The 17,951-nt window shown below is 34.6% G+C and overlaps 2 protein-coding genes across 5 annotated transcripts; one reads left to right on the top strand and one right to left on the bottom strand.

Annotated features, from left to right (window-relative positions):
* The first annotated feature begins 265 nt into the window (after nucleotides 1-265).
* LOC109058998 (U11/U12 small nuclear ribonucleoprotein 35 kDa protein-like) lies at nucleotides 266-3,737 on the top strand. Its single transcript, XM_042733230.1, has 2 exons — nucleotides 266-397; nucleotides 2,861-3,737. Exons 1-2 carry the CDS (start codon nucleotides 293-295, stop codon nucleotides 3,623-3,625), a joined length of 870 nt encoding a protein of 289 aa, XP_042589164.1. The 5' UTR covers nucleotides 266-292; the 3' UTR covers nucleotides 3,626-3,737.
* A 317-nt stretch (nucleotides 3,738-4,054) lies between these two features.
* LOC109058993 (RILP-like protein 1) lies at nucleotides 4,055-17,144 on the bottom strand. 4 transcript variants are annotated; one of them, XM_042733227.1, is made up of 9 exons: nucleotides 16,629-17,144; nucleotides 15,174-15,324; nucleotides 11,969-12,087; nucleotides 11,498-11,743; nucleotides 9,948-10,118; nucleotides 9,102-9,256; nucleotides 8,377-8,481; nucleotides 7,279-7,366; nucleotides 5,583-5,721 (listed from the first exon to the last, which is right to left on the bottom strand). In XM_042733227.1, the coding sequence occupies exons 1-9, from the start codon at nucleotides 16,914-16,916 to the stop codon at nucleotides 5,716-5,718; spliced, it is 1,329 nt and encodes a 442-aa protein (XP_042589161.1). In that variant the 5' UTR covers nucleotides 16,917-17,144; the 3' UTR covers nucleotides 5,583-5,715. The 4 variants fall into 4 exon arrangements, with proteins under 4 accessions (XP_042589160.1, XP_042589162.1, XP_042589161.1 ...); XM_042733226.1 differs by lacking the exon at nucleotides 7,279-7,366 and having other exon boundaries at nucleotides 4,055-5,721; nucleotides 16,629-17,143; XM_042733229.1 differs by lacking the exon at nucleotides 9,948-10,118 and having other exon boundaries at nucleotides 16,629-17,140.
* Nucleotides 17,145-17,951: the final 807 nt, after the last annotated feature.

Here is a 17,951-nt window from a genome sequence, read left to right as displayed (position 1 = left end):
CAAATAGAGCAGAATGTTTCAGAATAAATGTCCATTTTATGTCTAAAAATGTATTAACACTAGATATTCAGTATGCGTTTGTGTATGTGTATTTATTCATATTCATTTATTTATATATATATATATTATATAATATATATAATATATAGCTTCGAATGTGTCTCGACCAATCAGAATCAAGGACCGGAAATAATGTTTTATAACTTCACTGTAAACCACGGCTTTTTTGGGGAATATTGATTTATTTAAACACAGACACACACACACACACACACACACAGACAGTGACGCAATGGATTGCGCGGTAAACCGGATGACGTCAGAGACGCGAGCACGGCCCGTCGAGCGGCACAGCCAGAGTTTCCACACGGACAGTTTTAGAAGACGCGCACACAAGGTTTGTTTACATGCTTTTATTCAATATTAAAAAATAAATAAACAGAATGTGTAGTGTTCACGAATTCGAAAGCATATGACTTCGAGTTGTAAACTGAAATTGTACAGCACATTATTTCTTCGTGATTGCGTCTATTATTGTAAATGACTGGATGATATCAGCCAACGTTAGTTTGGCAACGAATATAAAAGCTGCTTCCTAAAACCAAGTGAATCGCCAAATTTATTACAAAATATTAGGCAGGTAGATTTTTTTATTTTTATTAAATGTATACAATCGCAGTAGTAAAAGCTGTTCGATCTCTGAACGCGCTGTAAATAACGTACAGTTAAAAGCCCCAAACATCTTAAAAGAGAAGAGCTGTACAAAAGAGGACGTTTAATAACATGACTTTACTCCACAACATCAGCCGAGTGTTTGATATAACTTCATTTTGTGAGCTGATGTGCGGTTCTGTGTGGTAATAAAGGCTATGTCGATCTGCACTGGATTATAAATATACTTTATTATTATGAAAATACCAGAGATGGCTTGAACACAGATAAACCATGTATTGTCGCCTCGTATGTTTACTGTCGTTTACTGTTGGATATTTAAATAAATAGAGAGAGCGGTTTACATTTGAAACATCTTTACAAAGCGTTTTGTATCGTTATATCTGCGTTACAAACATTCAGATGATCACAGAAGTACTAGAATAAAAGCTTCTATTTCGGATCTAAAATAAAGATTGTATAAATTACAACGAAACGCCAGCAGATGGAGACAAGTGACTTAAAATGAGATTCGTTCAGAAATGAAACAAGTCAAGTCTTTATGAGCGAGTCATTGAATCATTTAACTGTTTTTCTATCAGTTCTTCTAATATTGTATTTTATAAATAGACTGCAGAATTTTATTTTTACTAGAAACTAATAAATTACATGTTATTTTGTTGTCTTTTTTCAGAATCATGGTGGGAGAATATGATATCTTATTTTAAAAATAATTAAGTTAATAATACTTCTTTCTAAAGAAATGTGAACTATATTTTATCAATAATTTTTTTAATCATATCATTTAAATATTTTCTATCATTATCTTTAAAACAATCTTTTTTCACCTAAAATACCAAAACAATATATAACAAATATAGCAAAACAATATAAAATTTTTGTTTCAGATAATATACAATTAAATATATATATATAGATAGATAGATAGATAGATAGATAGATATAATGTTCAGTGTTATTTTAAATAGGACAAGGACAAGCAAAACTTAGATAAGTAATAAACCAGTAAATCTGCAAATATGGTATTAAATAAAGTCTGATGATGAAAATTGTAATTTGTGGCCCTTCACATATTATGTAGTTTGAATGCGGCCTGCTTGGCCTCTAAACTTGAGGACCCCTGATGTAGAACACGATCAGATATTTTCAAATTCAAATACAAACAATTTCCCTAGTTCTGTTTTTGGACCTTAAGTTATGATTTAAGTAAGAATTCACACAGGAATCAAAATTGTGTCATTATTTACTCACCCTTGTGCCGTCCCAAACCGATATGCTGGTATTTCTTTCCATAAAAGGTTTCCATCAATATGACATAAAGTGCATATAACTTGTGCGCTATATTACACAGATGTGTGAGGATTGGGGAAAAAACCCTGTGTTCCAGAGAAATGTTGTGGGGATGAATAAATAATAAAAGAATAATCATTTTTTAAAAAGGATATTGCATGAATTATTGCATAAATTATTCTAAATGTAATCTGATTTTTTTAAATGTAAAAATGTGTCTAACAAAATGCAAAATAATAAACATTGTTTAATTTTATACAAGTCTTTTTTGAGTTAAGTATTTCTTTAGGAACTGGATTCTACATGCACAAAAATATCATATATATATATATATATATACATCATATATATATATTTTTTAGTCTATTTTTATTTACCTGTTTCTATAGGAACTGGATTTCACATGCATAAATTAAAATTATATACAACATTTTTTTTAATTGTCTTTTTGTGTTTTGACAAACTGGGTTTTGCATGCAAAAAATTAAAAAAGTTCCTGAAAAACTTTTTATATATATAGAGGGAGAGAGATAGAGAGCGATAGATAGATAGATAGATAGATAGATAGATAGATAGATAGTTAACCCTTTTCAGGAACTTATTAGTAAGTTATTTTTTGTTTAGATTGCATGAGTTATTGCATAAATTATTGTAAATAAAATTAAATTACAAATTTATTTTTTATTACAAAATTATTTGTAATCTACAAACATTTAAATCGAAGGATTATTAAAATTTTTAAATTGTATAAATTATTTTCAATTGTAATCTAGAAACTTTTAAATACAAAGATTATTATAATTAAATTATTGTTTTTTTTTTTAGGAACTCGATTTTGCATGAATTACTGCATGAATTATGTAATCTATAAATTGTAACCTTAACTCTCCACCCTCAGATGATGAGTGAGTGGAGTCCAGTGGCGAAGGTTTATGACCCTCTCAAAGCGGGCAGCATCGATGGCACAGATTTGGAGCCCCACGACAAAGCCGTCTGGAGGGCCATGATGGCCCGCTACAAGCCTAACAAGGGTGTGACCGGTGACCCTCACCTGACGCTGTTCGTGGCACGCCTGAATCCACAGACGTCTGAGGACAAGCTCCAGGAAGTCTTCTCCAAGTTTGGAGACATCCGCAGGGTCCGTCTGGTCCGGGACATCGTGACAGGTTTCTCCAAGCGCTATGCCTTCGTCGAGTACAAGGAGGAGCGTTCGGTGAAGAGAGCCTGGAAGGACGCCAACAAGCTGCTGGTGGACCAGTACGAGCTCTTCGTGGACTTCGAACAAGAGCGGACGCTCCAAGGCTGGATTCCACGGCGACTCGGAGGAGGCCAGGGGGGCAAAAAGGAATCGGGTCAGCTGAGGTTCGGAGGCAGGGATAGACCTTTCCGAAAGCCCATCAATCTGACATCCATGATGCCCCAGAACAGATCAGCGGAGAGATGGGATGCATCGAGTGGGAGAGAGGACAGACAAAGAGACCACGAACAAGATAGGGAACACGGCCGATGGCGGGAGAGGAAAAGAGACTGGGATCGAGGGAATGATAGAGGTTACTACAAAGAGAAAAGAGAGTCGAAACACCACCGGGACCGAAGCCGAGAGAGAGACTCCAACAGAAAGGAAGACAGAAGACACAGAGATTCTTACAGAGATCGAGAATGAAGCTTTGCATACAAGACTCTCTTTTCTTATTCTATATATATATTTTTCACTGATGTGAATTTAGTTTGAAATAAAAGTTTATCTAAACAATAATGCTAGAAGTGGGTAAGATCATTTTTTCAGTAAGGATGCAAAAAAATGGTTTCCAAAAAAAAATTAAGTGGCACAAATGTTTTCAACATTGATAATAATCATAAATGTTTCTTGAGCATCAAATCAGTATATTAGAATGATTTCAGAATGATCATGTGACACTGAAGACTGGAGTAATGATGCTGAAAATTCAGCTTTGATCACAGGAATACATTACATTTTAAAATATAGTCCAATAAACTTATATTAAATTGTAATATTTCACAATATAACACTTTTTTTTCTGTATTTCTGACTCGAGAGGCTTAAAATGAAGAGCAGCAGTTTCTTACAGTACATGGTATAAAATAGTTTAATACACAATGAGATGAGTTATGCATAAACCTTCATAATGATACATTTGATCCAGTTCTTGTTGCTGGATAACATTCTCAGTTGAGTGGAGTACTAGCTGTTCAACAATTGATTTAAGGCCCACAGGCATGTATTTTTCTAGCTTACAAAGCTGCCTTTATCAACCCACTTTAACAAAGTCACTCATTTCCATGCTTTCACTCAAACCTTCTATTATTGCCAGTGAAAGCACCATTCAAGCAATGCAAAACCGCTGGTGAATGACATTTGTCCATGTGATAGATACTTCAGATGCCAATAGTAAACTATGGATTATTAATATTGTTCTGCTTTAACGCGCTGCAGAAACACTTGATGATGCACGTAAAGCTGTGTTTCATGATTCCAGGGTTTAAGGACTTAAATTCAGAACCTGTGACATGCTGTCAATTACCACCGAAAATGCATCCAACTTGCCACTCAGTTTGGAAAATATATATATATTTTTTAAATCATGTGATAACACATGTACAAAAGAAGTATATGGGGTATTACAATGGGAGAAATGTTCAAATATGTTTCTATTTCAAATAAATGCTGTTCTTTTGAAGTATATATTTATCAAAAACACTGAAGAAAATGTTTCACTTTTTGCACAAAAATATGAATATTTTCAACATTGATGATGATGCTGAAAATTCAGCTTTGATCACAGGAAAAAAAAATTACATTTTACAATATGTTCAAATAGCAAACAGTTATTTTAAATTGTACTAATATTTCACAATATTACTGTTTTTACATTTCACTGAATAGTAAAGTATCCTCTTCCTACAAAACACAATTCACTGCACTGCAAAAGTTAATAAAAGGGCTGATCTTAATGTTTTGCCCCATACACCTCCATATCAAGTACATTACTGTAAATACAACTGAGGGACAAGTTAAATGTATTTTTTTCTGTGATAACACAGCATGTCATTAAGGATGTCAACAGAATGAATACTTGATATTGATTTCAATTCTGTGTGCCGAAAGAATCAGGCTACTGTGCAATCTCAACATAATTCAACATATAATGCCACCATCCTTTTCAGACAATCTCTGGCCTGGGTGTTGCAACTAAAAATTTAAATCTCACATTTTTTCTTCAGCCATGTGCATATTTTCACTCATAATTCAATTTGAATTAAAAATAGATATGTATCTTATCTACTGAAGGCATCTTCTCTTTAAACGTCATCAGAATAATGTCTGAAATCTATCCGTCCGCGTCATCTACTTACAGTAACTTGTCGTTTGCAATAGCAATAAAATGTCTAACTATCTAACAAAACAGGCACATAAAACTCCCTCACAGTATCTTTGGGCGAAGGTGAGGGCCAGAATCTATCAGTAACTCTAAACGGCCCCGTCCCCCATGTTCCCTTTGTGAGCTCTTGTCTCATCTGCTTGCAGACGTTGTGCTGTGAAAGTGACCATGAAAGGGAGCTTCACATGGTGCAGGTTAGCGGTTAGTGGAGCGTTGTGCTCGTTACATGTGCTGTAATGCCTCCTGGGCCTGTTCTGTGTCCACATCATCTTTCCCCGCCCACGAGCCGAAGCCGTCACCCATCTGCGGCATCCTCCTCTGAGAGCCTCGGTTTTTGTCGCGGGAAAAGAAGCTAAACCTGTGAACGTAAGACAGGGCGTCAGCACAACTGGTTTGCATTGTCATGCATGAATGTGTCATTAAATTATGTTTATTAAACTAGATTGTTTCATAAACATTTTGGAGTTGATGGGTTGTGTTTACTATGTTACTTTTTAGCCCTCAGGAACATTTCAAGTGTAGTTTTCTATTGATAATAATGCAGTTTATTGCTACGCTACACTTCACAAAGAAATAGCATATTTCACACCAAAATCAAAAAACAAAAATAAGAATTTAGATTGGAGAGTTTTGTTTGTTGTTTTATAAAAAAAAAAAAACTAAACTAATATACAATCTGAATTTTATCAATTCTAATGTAAAATAAAATATAAATAAAATAATTTCAACACCGTACCTTAAAAAAAAAATGTGAATACAAATAAAAGGGTTGATTTTTTTGCATCATTTTGTAATGTCAAAAAACAATGTCAGAAAGCATTTATGCATATTTTTTTATTTACTATTTGTATTATATTTTTATTTTTATATATATAAATTTTTTTCTATTTGTATATATACATATATTCTATTTGTATTTATATATTTATATTCTTATATTTTATATTATATATAAATATATTTAATATATAAACATAACATATTCTTCTTAAATATATACATGCATGTGTGTGTATTTATATATACATAATAAATATACACAGTATACACACATATATTATGTAAACAAAACTTTAAATTTTGGATGTGATTAATCGTATATATAATGCATTTGACAGCCCTAATATATATATATATATATATATATACACACGCACATCTTTTCTAATTTTTCAATTACTTTGTATTGCTTTGTATGCACATTTTTTCCCATTTACAATTTGTGCTTTTATTGTCATAATGTTTAATGAAGAATGCAAAAAAAAAAACAATTAAATTACATATATTAAAATAAAATCTATATATAAATGCATTTATATATATATGCATTTATATATAGTATTATATAGAGAGATTATTTTTTCCCCTTTATTTCTTCTTTTCGTTTCTTTAAATTTTGCCATGAAATATGAGCTACACATTTCAAACTACTGTACCATAACCTCATCCCTACAGTCTCACTATGGTCTGTCCAGATCTAAAGTTACAAAAATCATCTCATAAATGTTTGCTGTGTATCTGTGCTCTTGCTTGACACGTTTCAGCTCATACAAGCAGTGATAACCAAGCATTTAATACGCCCTACGCCTCTATAAAGCACTCTGTAGTCGCTAGTATACAGAAACAATGTTATATAGTTGTTACTGCGCAGCAGTACGAGTGTTAGAGGAGTGAGCGGGAATTTGATTCTGACTGGCTGATTCTAACGATCCTCCTGCTGATTGGTCGCACAGATAGCCCCACAATCAGCCAATCAGAATATGCTCTTTACAGTCAGTGGCTCTAATGGGGGGGGGGGGGGGCGGGGGGGGGGGGGGGGGGGGAGATGAGGGGGCCATGCAGCTCCATCACATGCAGGGAGGATAAAGTGTTAAAACAACAAAGAACACAGAGGTGAACCACCAAAAGTTCGTACAAGGGAAATAAGTCGTCTGATTGGCTGTAAAGTGGGGTCATCTGCAATCAACCCAGCCGCCACCATCGGCATAATGGCTGTGAAGATCCTGTTACAAAGAGGCACAGATATGAAGAGTTGAGCAAAGAGAAGATACACCCAGAACCACCCGCAGCATCATTCTGCTTCATTTGTTCACATCCTACTGCTCCGTCTTTAGCATTTCAGATGCATAACTCAAAACTAAAAATCTTCATTCCATAAAATATTAAAAAAACATTTAATGGTCTTGTGTTTCTTTAACTATAACATACCATATGCAACTGTTTTTTAATGGTCTTGTGTTTCTTTAACTTGTGTTTTCTTTAGCTCAAAATTCCCAGGGAAATGCATGCGCTGATAAAATGCATACTTGGTCTGCAATGCAAGTTGCTTTGAATAAATGCATACCTTTGTAAACATTCCGAATTCATAAATAAATGAAAACATTTTTGGCAAACATATTTGCGCTCCTGACGCAAAGGCTGTTGTTAAACACTAAGGGGTCGAATTATGCTGATTTTACAGAATAAGGGCCAGATTTACTAACAGCTTGTGCCAATGCATACCTTCTTTTGGCTTTAAACACTGCTGTTAGGGTTTACTAAAGACACGCAGTGAAAAATAAGAGCTGAAAAGGTGTGAACAGTCATTTTTGCAGCTGACCTTATTGCATGTGCTTTTGTAGGAGTATTCCTTTCAGGCGCAAAATTTATGGGAGGAGAGTATTTAAATGAATCATGCAACGTGATTTACTAAGGTTTGCGCTTGTCAATTTACTGGTGTTTGTGCCTTCATTTACCACCCAAAAAAGCATTTCTTATTGGTTTTGCACCTGTATTGCAAGTAGATTACACACACCTTACTATCATTGGCTCTGTTTGTCTGCACTGCTCTTGGTAACACACAACTTTCAACTCACAAATGATCTGACTTCATATTTTTCCCTAAATCTAATCATCACCATTAACATTGTTGGATTGTGCCCTAATGCTAATTTGCACTGTTTAGTAAATCTGGCCGTAAATGTTTGAAATATAAGTGTGTGTGTGTACGTTTGGCACTTGTAGCAGTACTCACAGTCGTTTTATCCCCGACTCGGGCTGAAAGTTGGAGCGTGAGTTTGGCCGGAGGGTAGGAGACGGGTCTGGGAGCGGCGGGCCTGTATCCTCTTCCAGCTCGTCACTGCCAAAGTGATCAAAAAATAAGTCAGCAATTCATATTTCAGATTTTTCTCACAATTGCGATTTCATATGACAATTTGGACTTTTTTCTCCAAATTCTAAGTTTACATCTCGGAATTCTGTGTTTACATTTCAGAATTCTGTTTTTTGTTTCTGCCACAAAATAAAAAGTAAAAAAGGCAATTGTGACTCACAATTATTTTTTTCTTGCAATTGCAAGTGTACAACTCACAATTTTGACATTTTTCGCAATTTTCGGAATTCTGAGTTTAAACTCTTTTTTTTTTCTGCCATGGAATAAAAAGTAAATAAGGTAACTGTGACATTTTATCTAAATTCTGAATTTTTCTTGTGAATGTATATATCACAATTCTTTTTTCTGGCAATTGTGAATTTGTATCACACAATTCTCACATTTTTCTCAGAACTGCGCGAAAAAAAATTAGCATTTACCTTTTCTATTTTTTTTTTATGCCGTGTGAAAACAAGCTTTTATAAATATAGTGTTATTTAAAAGTATAACAGTAATATATTTCATGAATGTATAAATTGCATATACTTATTAAACTATTATTTTTTTAATTTTAAAGAGATATGACTGACTGTATTAAGATGGCTGACCTTTTGTAATATGCGATTTCCTCTTGCAGCATGAAGACTTTAGCTTTCAGCTCATTGCGCTCATGCAGGACGTCACGCAGCTCTTGCAGGGTAAATCGCGGGCGGTTCGGGTCATTTGGATCTACAGAGGACATGTCGTCATCACACAGCGCCTCCTGGTGGATGACAGGAACACTTACAGTCATTTACACTAGCTTTTACACTGAGCACTGATTTATACTAGAGTCGCACAAACAGTTTCATTATCAGAGCATCCACAAAACAACACAAATATCAGCTGGGGCCGGCTGCATAAACCATTCAGACTATTCTTCAAAAGTTAGTCATCTTATTTTTCTTAAAGACTGGTCATAACTTTTTTTATTCAGTTATGAAAAGGTAGATTGGTATTATTTGTATTGAAAAAGTAAGACTGATTACTCCTTGGTAACTACTTCTTTAGACACAGTCTTAACATGGTTTCGAAGTTTATGCAACTGGCCTATGATTTCACTGCTGTTAATGTACAACAGTATATGATTAGTGCTTTATTTTACAATAGACCGCAACCTCTCTGTTACGATCCATCATCATGTGATTATGATCACTGAGTTAACATTTGATTCAGTCACATGGTTTGCATTCAGTACAAACACTTGCACAAATGCAGGCTGCTTTAACAATGAAAGACTTTCACCAGTCGACACTCTTCACAATGAGTGTGTACCTGTGTAAAGGACTAAAGTCATTAGTGCACAGAACCAGTCACACACTCTGCAGGGTTGTTGTCGCCCTAGTGACGCAGATACGGGTCAGGTGTTAGTTTACACTCCATGCTATCCTTAAAAGCTGCCGCTGCAGGGTTACCCATAAAAACGCAGCATCTTCATCGTCCTTCTCCTCCTCACCGTCATCTGTCAGGGCTCCTGGGGCCCCGGTGTGGGGGATGAAATGGAGGGGACCTTCCTCTGTCTCCAGGCCCCCAGCGAGGAGCTCAGAAGCTAAATCTTGACCCCAGGAAGGGGCCGCTTTAGACGACTGTGGTCACAGAGATGTGGATTGCAAATTGCAACCAACATTTTATCGGGAGTGTTTGCTTGATTAAATAGTTCAAAATAATCTACTGAACAAAATGGCACAAAATCTGAGTAATAAAACACAATCAGCTAAATTTTCAGCAAAGGAGTTTTTGTTCTATTCAAATTTCCTTGCAGAATTTTTTTTTCATGCTACATAATATTAGAGATTTAAAAAAGAGATTAAAACTCTCACTAAGCATGATGTGATTCATCTAAAATTTTTAATTTGATTACATTTTCCTCTAAATAGATACACTACAGTTCAAAAGTTTTTTTTCACTACCATTTTTTTTTGAAAGACATCTCACTATGGCTGAATTTATTTCATTGAAAAATACAATGAATTCAGTAATATTGTGAAATATTATTGCAAATCAAAATAATTTTGATCTTATAAAATAAAATGTATTCATGTGATGCAAAGCTGTATTTTCAGCATCATTACTTCAGTCTTCAGTGACACATGATCCTTCAGAAATCATTCTAATATGCTGATTTTCTGCTCAATAAACATTTCTTATTATTATTAATGTTGAAAAAAGTTGTGCTGCTTCATATTTCTGTGAAAACTGATTTTTTAGAATTCTTTGATGAATATGAGCATTTATTTGAAATAGAAATCTTGTGTAACATAATAAATGTCTTTACGGTCCGTTTTGATCCATTTAATGCATCCTTGCTGAATAAAAGTATTAATTTCCTTTAAAAAAAAAAAACTTTTGAAAGGTGTAAGAGTGTAAATAAATATAGTGCACTCAAACTGCAAAGCCACTAGGCTCCATTGCTTTTTCACTCACATGTGATATTTCATATCAAGGTGGTAAGCTTTTATAATAATTTCATTAAATAATACAAAGACTAATGCAAATAATTTTTAACAAATATACCATGCCATACGTCTTTAACTGTCATTAACTTACATACAATCCATTTAAATATCAAATGAAGTAAATGTGTGCACTGCATTGAATTTAACAATGTTAAACGTATTCGATTAATCCCAAAAGTTCACAATTAACTGGAAGCCTCAATTTATTCATACAACACCATATACACTGTCCACTGATTTTTATTCTCATCCTTGTTTCTTCTGTGAGACTGTGACTCATTGATGTTTCATTCTGACTCATTATGGACGCCATGTGAAGATCCTGACACTTTAGATCACACTTACTTCCTCTAAATAGATATAGAAATGCTGCAGTCTCAACGCATTGGAATTAAGTAAAGATGCAATGAAAAACTTCAGTTCATAATCTATTTGTCAGAGATTTCATGAGTTTTTAAACGTGTGAAAAACCAACACAATCAATGCAGCACCCATCTACATTCATGTACCTTTGCAGGAGAAGGTGGTCCTACAGGCTCCTCCATCTCAGAGCTCATCTTGCCCTGCTCTTTAAGGCGCTCCTTAAGACGGGACACTTCCTGTAGTAGGTTACCCAGCTCCTGCTGCCGTGCCTGACCAGACGCCTCCAGCTCCACCTTCTGCTCGATCAGCGCTTTACCCTGGGCATCCACCACCGTGATCTTATGCCTCAGATCATGGTTGATCTTCATCAGCCGGTTCAACTGCTGCTGGAGCTGGAAGAAACCACATCAGTGACACATTAAACCTCCACAATATGATGAACATTATGCACTTCTGATCCACTGTGATTTCATGAGATGTTCAGGCTATGATATTATTAGGTCTTTTTTTTTTAATGAAGACTTTCGAAATCTCTTCATCTTGCTTCCTTCAGTTAATGTCTGTGCATGGACTGCTGCTAACAATAGGATTTGCTCATCAAGAACACGGCTCTTTACCGCTTCAACGTCCTCGTTTTTGAGCGTCAACTCGCGGTCTTTGGCACGGATCTCGTCTCGCTGTTTATCTACAACTTCCTTCAGCTTCTTCATCACCTGCCGTTCCCTCTCGGTCATGCCTGGCATCACAAATAAAAAAAAAAGAAATCAACAAACAACAAAATATAAGGCATGTATTAACCAATGACATATTGGACATTTTTGAACCGATCGACACATTAGCATGCAGGAAGTTTCAGGGTGAGGCTCTGTTTTGCATGGGACAGGTCACTGGAAGGACAGACGTAAGAAGTCTGACAGATGCTATAAGCAGATAACTTCCTGACTGAGTGCCCATGTCCCTGCTCCTGAAATAGATGCGTGTCCGTGCGGAGAATCTGACACACAACCACTGACACACTTCACGTTTGTCATGACCTAGAAATTTAATGTCACAAGCCTTAAAGGAATATTTAGAGTTAAATACAACTTAAGCTGTGTTACCTTAAAAAATATTTTTAATTCCTCCCTCACACTAAAACACACAACGCCTTTTACAAAGCACTGCATATATACTGAATATATATATGTGTGTGTGTGTGTGTGTATGTGTGTTTACATAATATATGTATGTGTACTGTGTATATTTATTATGTACATATAAATACACACACATGCATGTATACATTTCAGAAAAATATGTTATGTTCGTATATTAAATATATTTATATATAATATAAATTATATGAATATGAATATAGACATGTAAATACAAAATATATACTGTATGTGTGTATATATATGACTTGCATAAGTACACACACATATATTATGTGAACAAAAACTTATTTTGGATGCGATTTAATCATTTGACAGCACTAATATATATATATATGACTTGCATATATATATATATATATATATATATATATATATATATATATATATATATATAATGTCACTGTTATGCATTTATCTATTATTATTTATTTATAAATACTGTAACTTTTGACAGTCTGATGTCAAATAATTAATACGTATATATATTTTTTACACTCTACATTAATACTATTATCATTAATCAGTTATCATTAATACTTATATACCTAATACTACACTTATTTATAATTGTACTAATACTAACATAAATTATGCATAATACTACTACATTTATAATGATATATTATATATAAATGTAAATTGATATTACATATAAGTAATCTTGTGTAAAATAAGTCTGCTATTAAGACAAATACAGTTAATATAAAAATACAAAATTATATACAATATATTTACAAAACGTTTAAAATTAATATATTAATTTATAATATATAATTAATATTACATTTACAGAAAAATATATTTATATACACACATACACACACACACACACACATTCATAGAATAGATTTGCCAATATTTTGTGTGCATATGCAACAGGTGCTTTCCATGTGCATTAAATAACCATGAATATTCTTTTTAAAGCTTATCATGGAAGGAATTTCCTGCATTCTGTTTAAACAGCTCTTTGTATCTTTACATCAGCGTTGAGAGCGGCGCTGGAATGTTTGTGTAAACAGCTGCGCTGTGTTTGACACTGAATCAAACTCGTCCAGCAGGACTGAGAGGGACACTGTTCGGCGAGCGAGAGTGTGTCAGAGGCACTGTGGAGTCTCTGTGCTGCTCATGGCTCGTCTTCACTCACATGGAGAAGGGACGCTTTGTGTGGCGTTTGTGTCAGTTCCTAAACAGCTGAAAGAATGCCTGAGAATTCCTATGCGCATGATCACACGTGTTTGCTTTTCATATCCAGAACAGGCATGCTGGGAAAACAGCATGCTGCTATGTTCCAAATGGAACAAATGCAGTACATAAAAAATGCTAAGTGAAACAAGATTAGACATTCGTAGTATGCCACGTTGTTATCACATGACCTCAGTATGTCTTATGTGAGTGACGTCCAAGTAACACAGCATTTCTGCTGGTTTTCTGACAGTAAACTTAAGACTTCTTAAGACCAAGCAAATAAAATTCTTACTTTTGAGTTCACTTAAATTCAATGTTTCCCAGTACAAATGTTCAGGATTCATTACTTGAGAAGCAAAATGACATCAGGTAAGAAGTTTTCTGTGAAAGTGATCAAAATGATCAAAGTAAGGGGGTCAAAGACGTTAAGATGTCTGCATCAAAAGAAATGTACAAAAGTGATTTTGTGTCCATAGAAAGGACATTAAATGTAAGTAAAATTTCTACTTTTAAGGTTTCAAATAAGTTTTTGGTTGAAATTATGTTACATTGTCATTCAGTGTAACACAATATTTATGCAAAAATTCAAACAACATGCTTATTCTGACGTGTACATATTAAAATATCTAAAAGAATAATGGAGCATATTAAATTTTATAGTGTTTTAAATTAGTAAAAAAATCCTACTGACAAATGGGCAAATCCTAGGATAGCGGCAAATGTTAAAAATGTAAAATTACAACGAATTAGTATTTGGGGTGAAAGTAATTAGTCTTTTAATATGTCATAAATTGATTTTTGTTGTAAATATGCCTGACAAGATTGTTACACTGAATGACATTTTACTGGGTGTCTTCTGTAAATCAGGGGAAAATGTATGATATTTATTTTTTGCTCAGAAAAACAAAAACAAAATTGCAATTAAATAAAACAGAAAACTTTTTGCATTTTTGGGGGGAAAAACTACAACAGTTTAAAGCAGTATTACACTTTTTTATGCTTAAACACTTTAACGTCTTTGACCCAAGGGCTCACTTAATTCAAAGGGAACAAGTCATACTCCACTGTTCTTATCTGAAGCATAAACACTTAATTTTGATCAGTTTCTCAGAAAACAAGACTTCATATCTCTGTTTAGCATCTCAAGTAAATATATCTTGATGTCGAAATGTTTAGGTATTAAAATACAGAGAAATATACACATCTCTCAAAACACACAACATTTAATGCCATGATTTTATGATTTAAGACTTTTTAAAGCCTTCATTTGTGAAAGAGGGAATTAAGAATACTTTAAAAGAAACCGTGTAACCTCAGAAATTTTAAAACCTCAGAGATTTGTAAACCAATTTTGTGTAAATATATTGTTTTGGCTGTTAAATAAAGTTGTATTCGATCTAATTAGAAGCGTGGTGCATTGTGGGATATTGTTTTCCAGACACAAAGCTCTCTTTTTCCGAACCCTGAGCTTTAAGACTACCTTCCTGTTTCTGTATATCCTCTTCCGTCATTGGACACTCTTTGACGGACATGTTGTTGAGCAGCGTTTTGTTTTCCTCCTGCAGCTGTGCGATCTGGGACAGCAGATCCTGGGCTTCTCCTCTCCACACATCCTCCACCAGCTCCAGCTCCTGTTCACACACACACACATCTCAGGAGCGGCTCATAAAATGAACACGAGTGTATATTTAACCGCTGACCTTCACTGGAGTTACGTAACGTCTGAAACAATCAGCAAAAACACACAAAGCAGGAGCATAATAACATCTTCACAGAAGGACACAGACAAAAGATGCATTCATAACTCTGCTTATATTCACATACTCATGTTTTTACTCTATTCTTACATTTGTGTGAGATTCTCATGTGCTACAATACCACGGTCATGTACTCTGGTGAAAACAGTATTCTTCTTCATCTTGAAGTAGCATGTAAATAAACATAGTATAAGAATATTGCAATCATTCAGTAAACATCAAGTTACCATAGTATTAGCACAGTAGAATCTGACCCCACACTGTATTATATTACTACTTTAGTACATTTTACATCAGACTCATAAGATTAGGATTTGTTACATATTTGCTCACTGTCCCAGTGGACATGATGTTACATTGTTACATCATTTCCTGTACCAGACAGGAACTTCGAAATTCCCATGCATGCACTGCTTTGTTCTGAAACACCACTGGCAAACAACTAAAGCAACGAAAACAATGTATATACGTTCATGCGTACTAAAAGTAATAGAAATAAAGCAGTATACATTCAGCAAGGAACTTTTAAACTGATAGAAAGTGACAGTAAAGACTTGTATTGTTAGAAAAGATTTCTATTTTGAATAAATTCTATTATGAATAAAATCCTGAAAAAAATACCACAGGTTCAAAAAAATAAATAAATAAATAAAAAATAATTGAAAATATATTCACACACACACACACACACACACACACACACACACACACACACACACACATATATACATATATTCAAGATATATTAATTTTAATTATTATTGAATATTATTTTAATTATACATGTGATTAATTTGATGTAAAAAATATAGCTTGACTGCCCTTATATATATATATAAATTACTATCTATCTTATATATATATATATATATATATATATATATATATATATATATATATAAATTACTATCTATCTAACATTTAGATAAATATGCACTTAGATAGATAGATAGTAATTTAATTGAACACGAATACAAAACATTTCATTAAAATGTATACTTTTATATGTAAAACACTAACATAGTTGTACATATACAGTATGTTGTGACGTCACAGAAAAACTAAACTAGTCACCTGTCTGTTTAATTCTGTGTGATTCTAGCATCAATAAAACAGAGTTAAATGCACGAGCTGGTTATTTAGATAAGGTCAACAGATATTGTAGTCTGTGAAAGCACCTTCTTGTGTTTCCTGTCCTTCTCCATCCGGTCCATCCGCTCCAGCCGCAGCCGGTCCAGCTCCAGGCGCAGCTCCTCGGTTTCGGGACTGATGCTGTTGCGGCTCACCAGCACCTCCAGGATCTCCAGCACCCGGACCACTTTGGGCACGAGGCGGGACAGAGCCTCGCATCCGTACTGATCGATAATGCGCTCGAACTCCTGACCCACCACCGCGGCGATGTCGTACACGTCCATCACGCTCAGATCCGCCACGTTCTTCTCCAGCGCCGAACCGAAATCCTCCATGACCGTCTCTGAAGTTCGTTTCCTTTTAAACTTTCTCAGTCCCTTTCAGTAGCCAAACAGATCCCCAAAGCCCTCTAAAAACCCTCTAATGACACCCCGTCAAGGATAACAGCCATTTCGGGGTATTTTTAGGCAGAATTGGAGCGAAATAAGAGTTGTCCCATTGCGGTTCGGTTTCCCTGCCCTTATTTATTCCTCAGAGCGGCGCATGCGCATAGCAGCGGCAGACGAGGGCGCTGTGAAATCACTGTCAAGCGCCACACTGACCTACACTACTGGTCATAAACACTTTTACCATAGTTATTTATTTCTTTCCCAGATTGCATTGACTGCTTTAAAATATGAGACACCAATGTTTCAAGAGTTTAGGACAAAGAATAGGACACATGCTTATTTGATAACTGTTTTTTATTCCTGTTTGGGTTTATGTTTATGCTTTATTTTTTTAAGATTAACTGGTATTTCAAAGGTGTTTTTAGTAGTAGTATATACAGGTGCTGGTCATATAATTAGAATATCATCAAAAAGTTGATTTATTTCACTAATTCTATTCAAAAAGTGAAACTTGTATATTATATTCATTCATTACACAGAGACTGATATATTTCAAATGTTTATTTCTTTTAATTTTGATGATTATAACTGACAACTAAGGAAAATCCCAAAATTCAGTATCTCAGAAAATTAGAATATTACTTAAGACCAATACAAAGAAAGGATTTTTAGAAATCTTGGCCAACTGAAAAGTATGAACATGAAAAGTATGAGCATGTACAGCACTCAATACTTAGTTGGGGCTCCTTTTGCCTGAATTACTGCAGCAATACGCTGTGGCATGGAGTCAATCAGTCTGTGGCACTGCTCAGGTGTTATGAGACCCCAGGTTGCTCTGATAGAGGACTTCAGCTCTTCTGCATTGTTGGGTCTGGCATATCGCATCTTCCTCTTCACAATACACCATAGATTTTCTATGGGGTTAGGGTCAGACGAGTTTGCTGGCCAATTAAGATCAGGGATGCCATGGTCCTTAAACCA

Source organism: Cyprinus carpio, chromosome B10 (assembly GCF_018340385.1).
Source record: "Cyprinus carpio isolate SPL01 chromosome B10, ASM1834038v1, whole genome shotgun sequence".
In the NCBI taxonomy this organism is placed as follows: Eukaryota; Metazoa; Chordata; class Actinopteri; order Cypriniformes; family Cyprinidae; genus Cyprinus; species Cyprinus carpio.
Note: the sequence above shows the minus strand (reverse complement) of the source record. Positions and strands in the feature narration are given on the sequence as shown.

Bases quoted from the DNA above. Each gene is read 5' to 3' on its own strand.
- LOC109058993 (XM_042733226.1), bottom strand. From the start codon at position 16,916: ATGGAGGATTTCGGTTCGGCGCTGGAGAAGAACGTGGCGGATCTGAGC. The intron at 12,088-15,173 runs GTAGTCTTAAAG...TTGTGATGCCAG, and splicing joins GGATATACAGAAACAGGAAG to GCATGACCGAGAGGGAACGG. The intron at 11,744-11,968 runs GTAAAGAGCCGT...GGTTTCTTCCAG, and splicing joins AAAACGAGGACGTTGAAGCG to CTCCAGCAGCAGTTGAACCG.
- LOC109058998 (XM_042733230.1), top strand. From the start codon at position 293: ATGGATTGCGCGGTAAACCGGATGACGTCAGAGACGCGAGCACGGCCC. The intron at 398-2,860 runs GTTTGTTTACAT...CTCCACCCTCAG, and splicing joins TTAGAAGACGCGCACACAAG to ATGATGAGTGAGTGGAGTCC.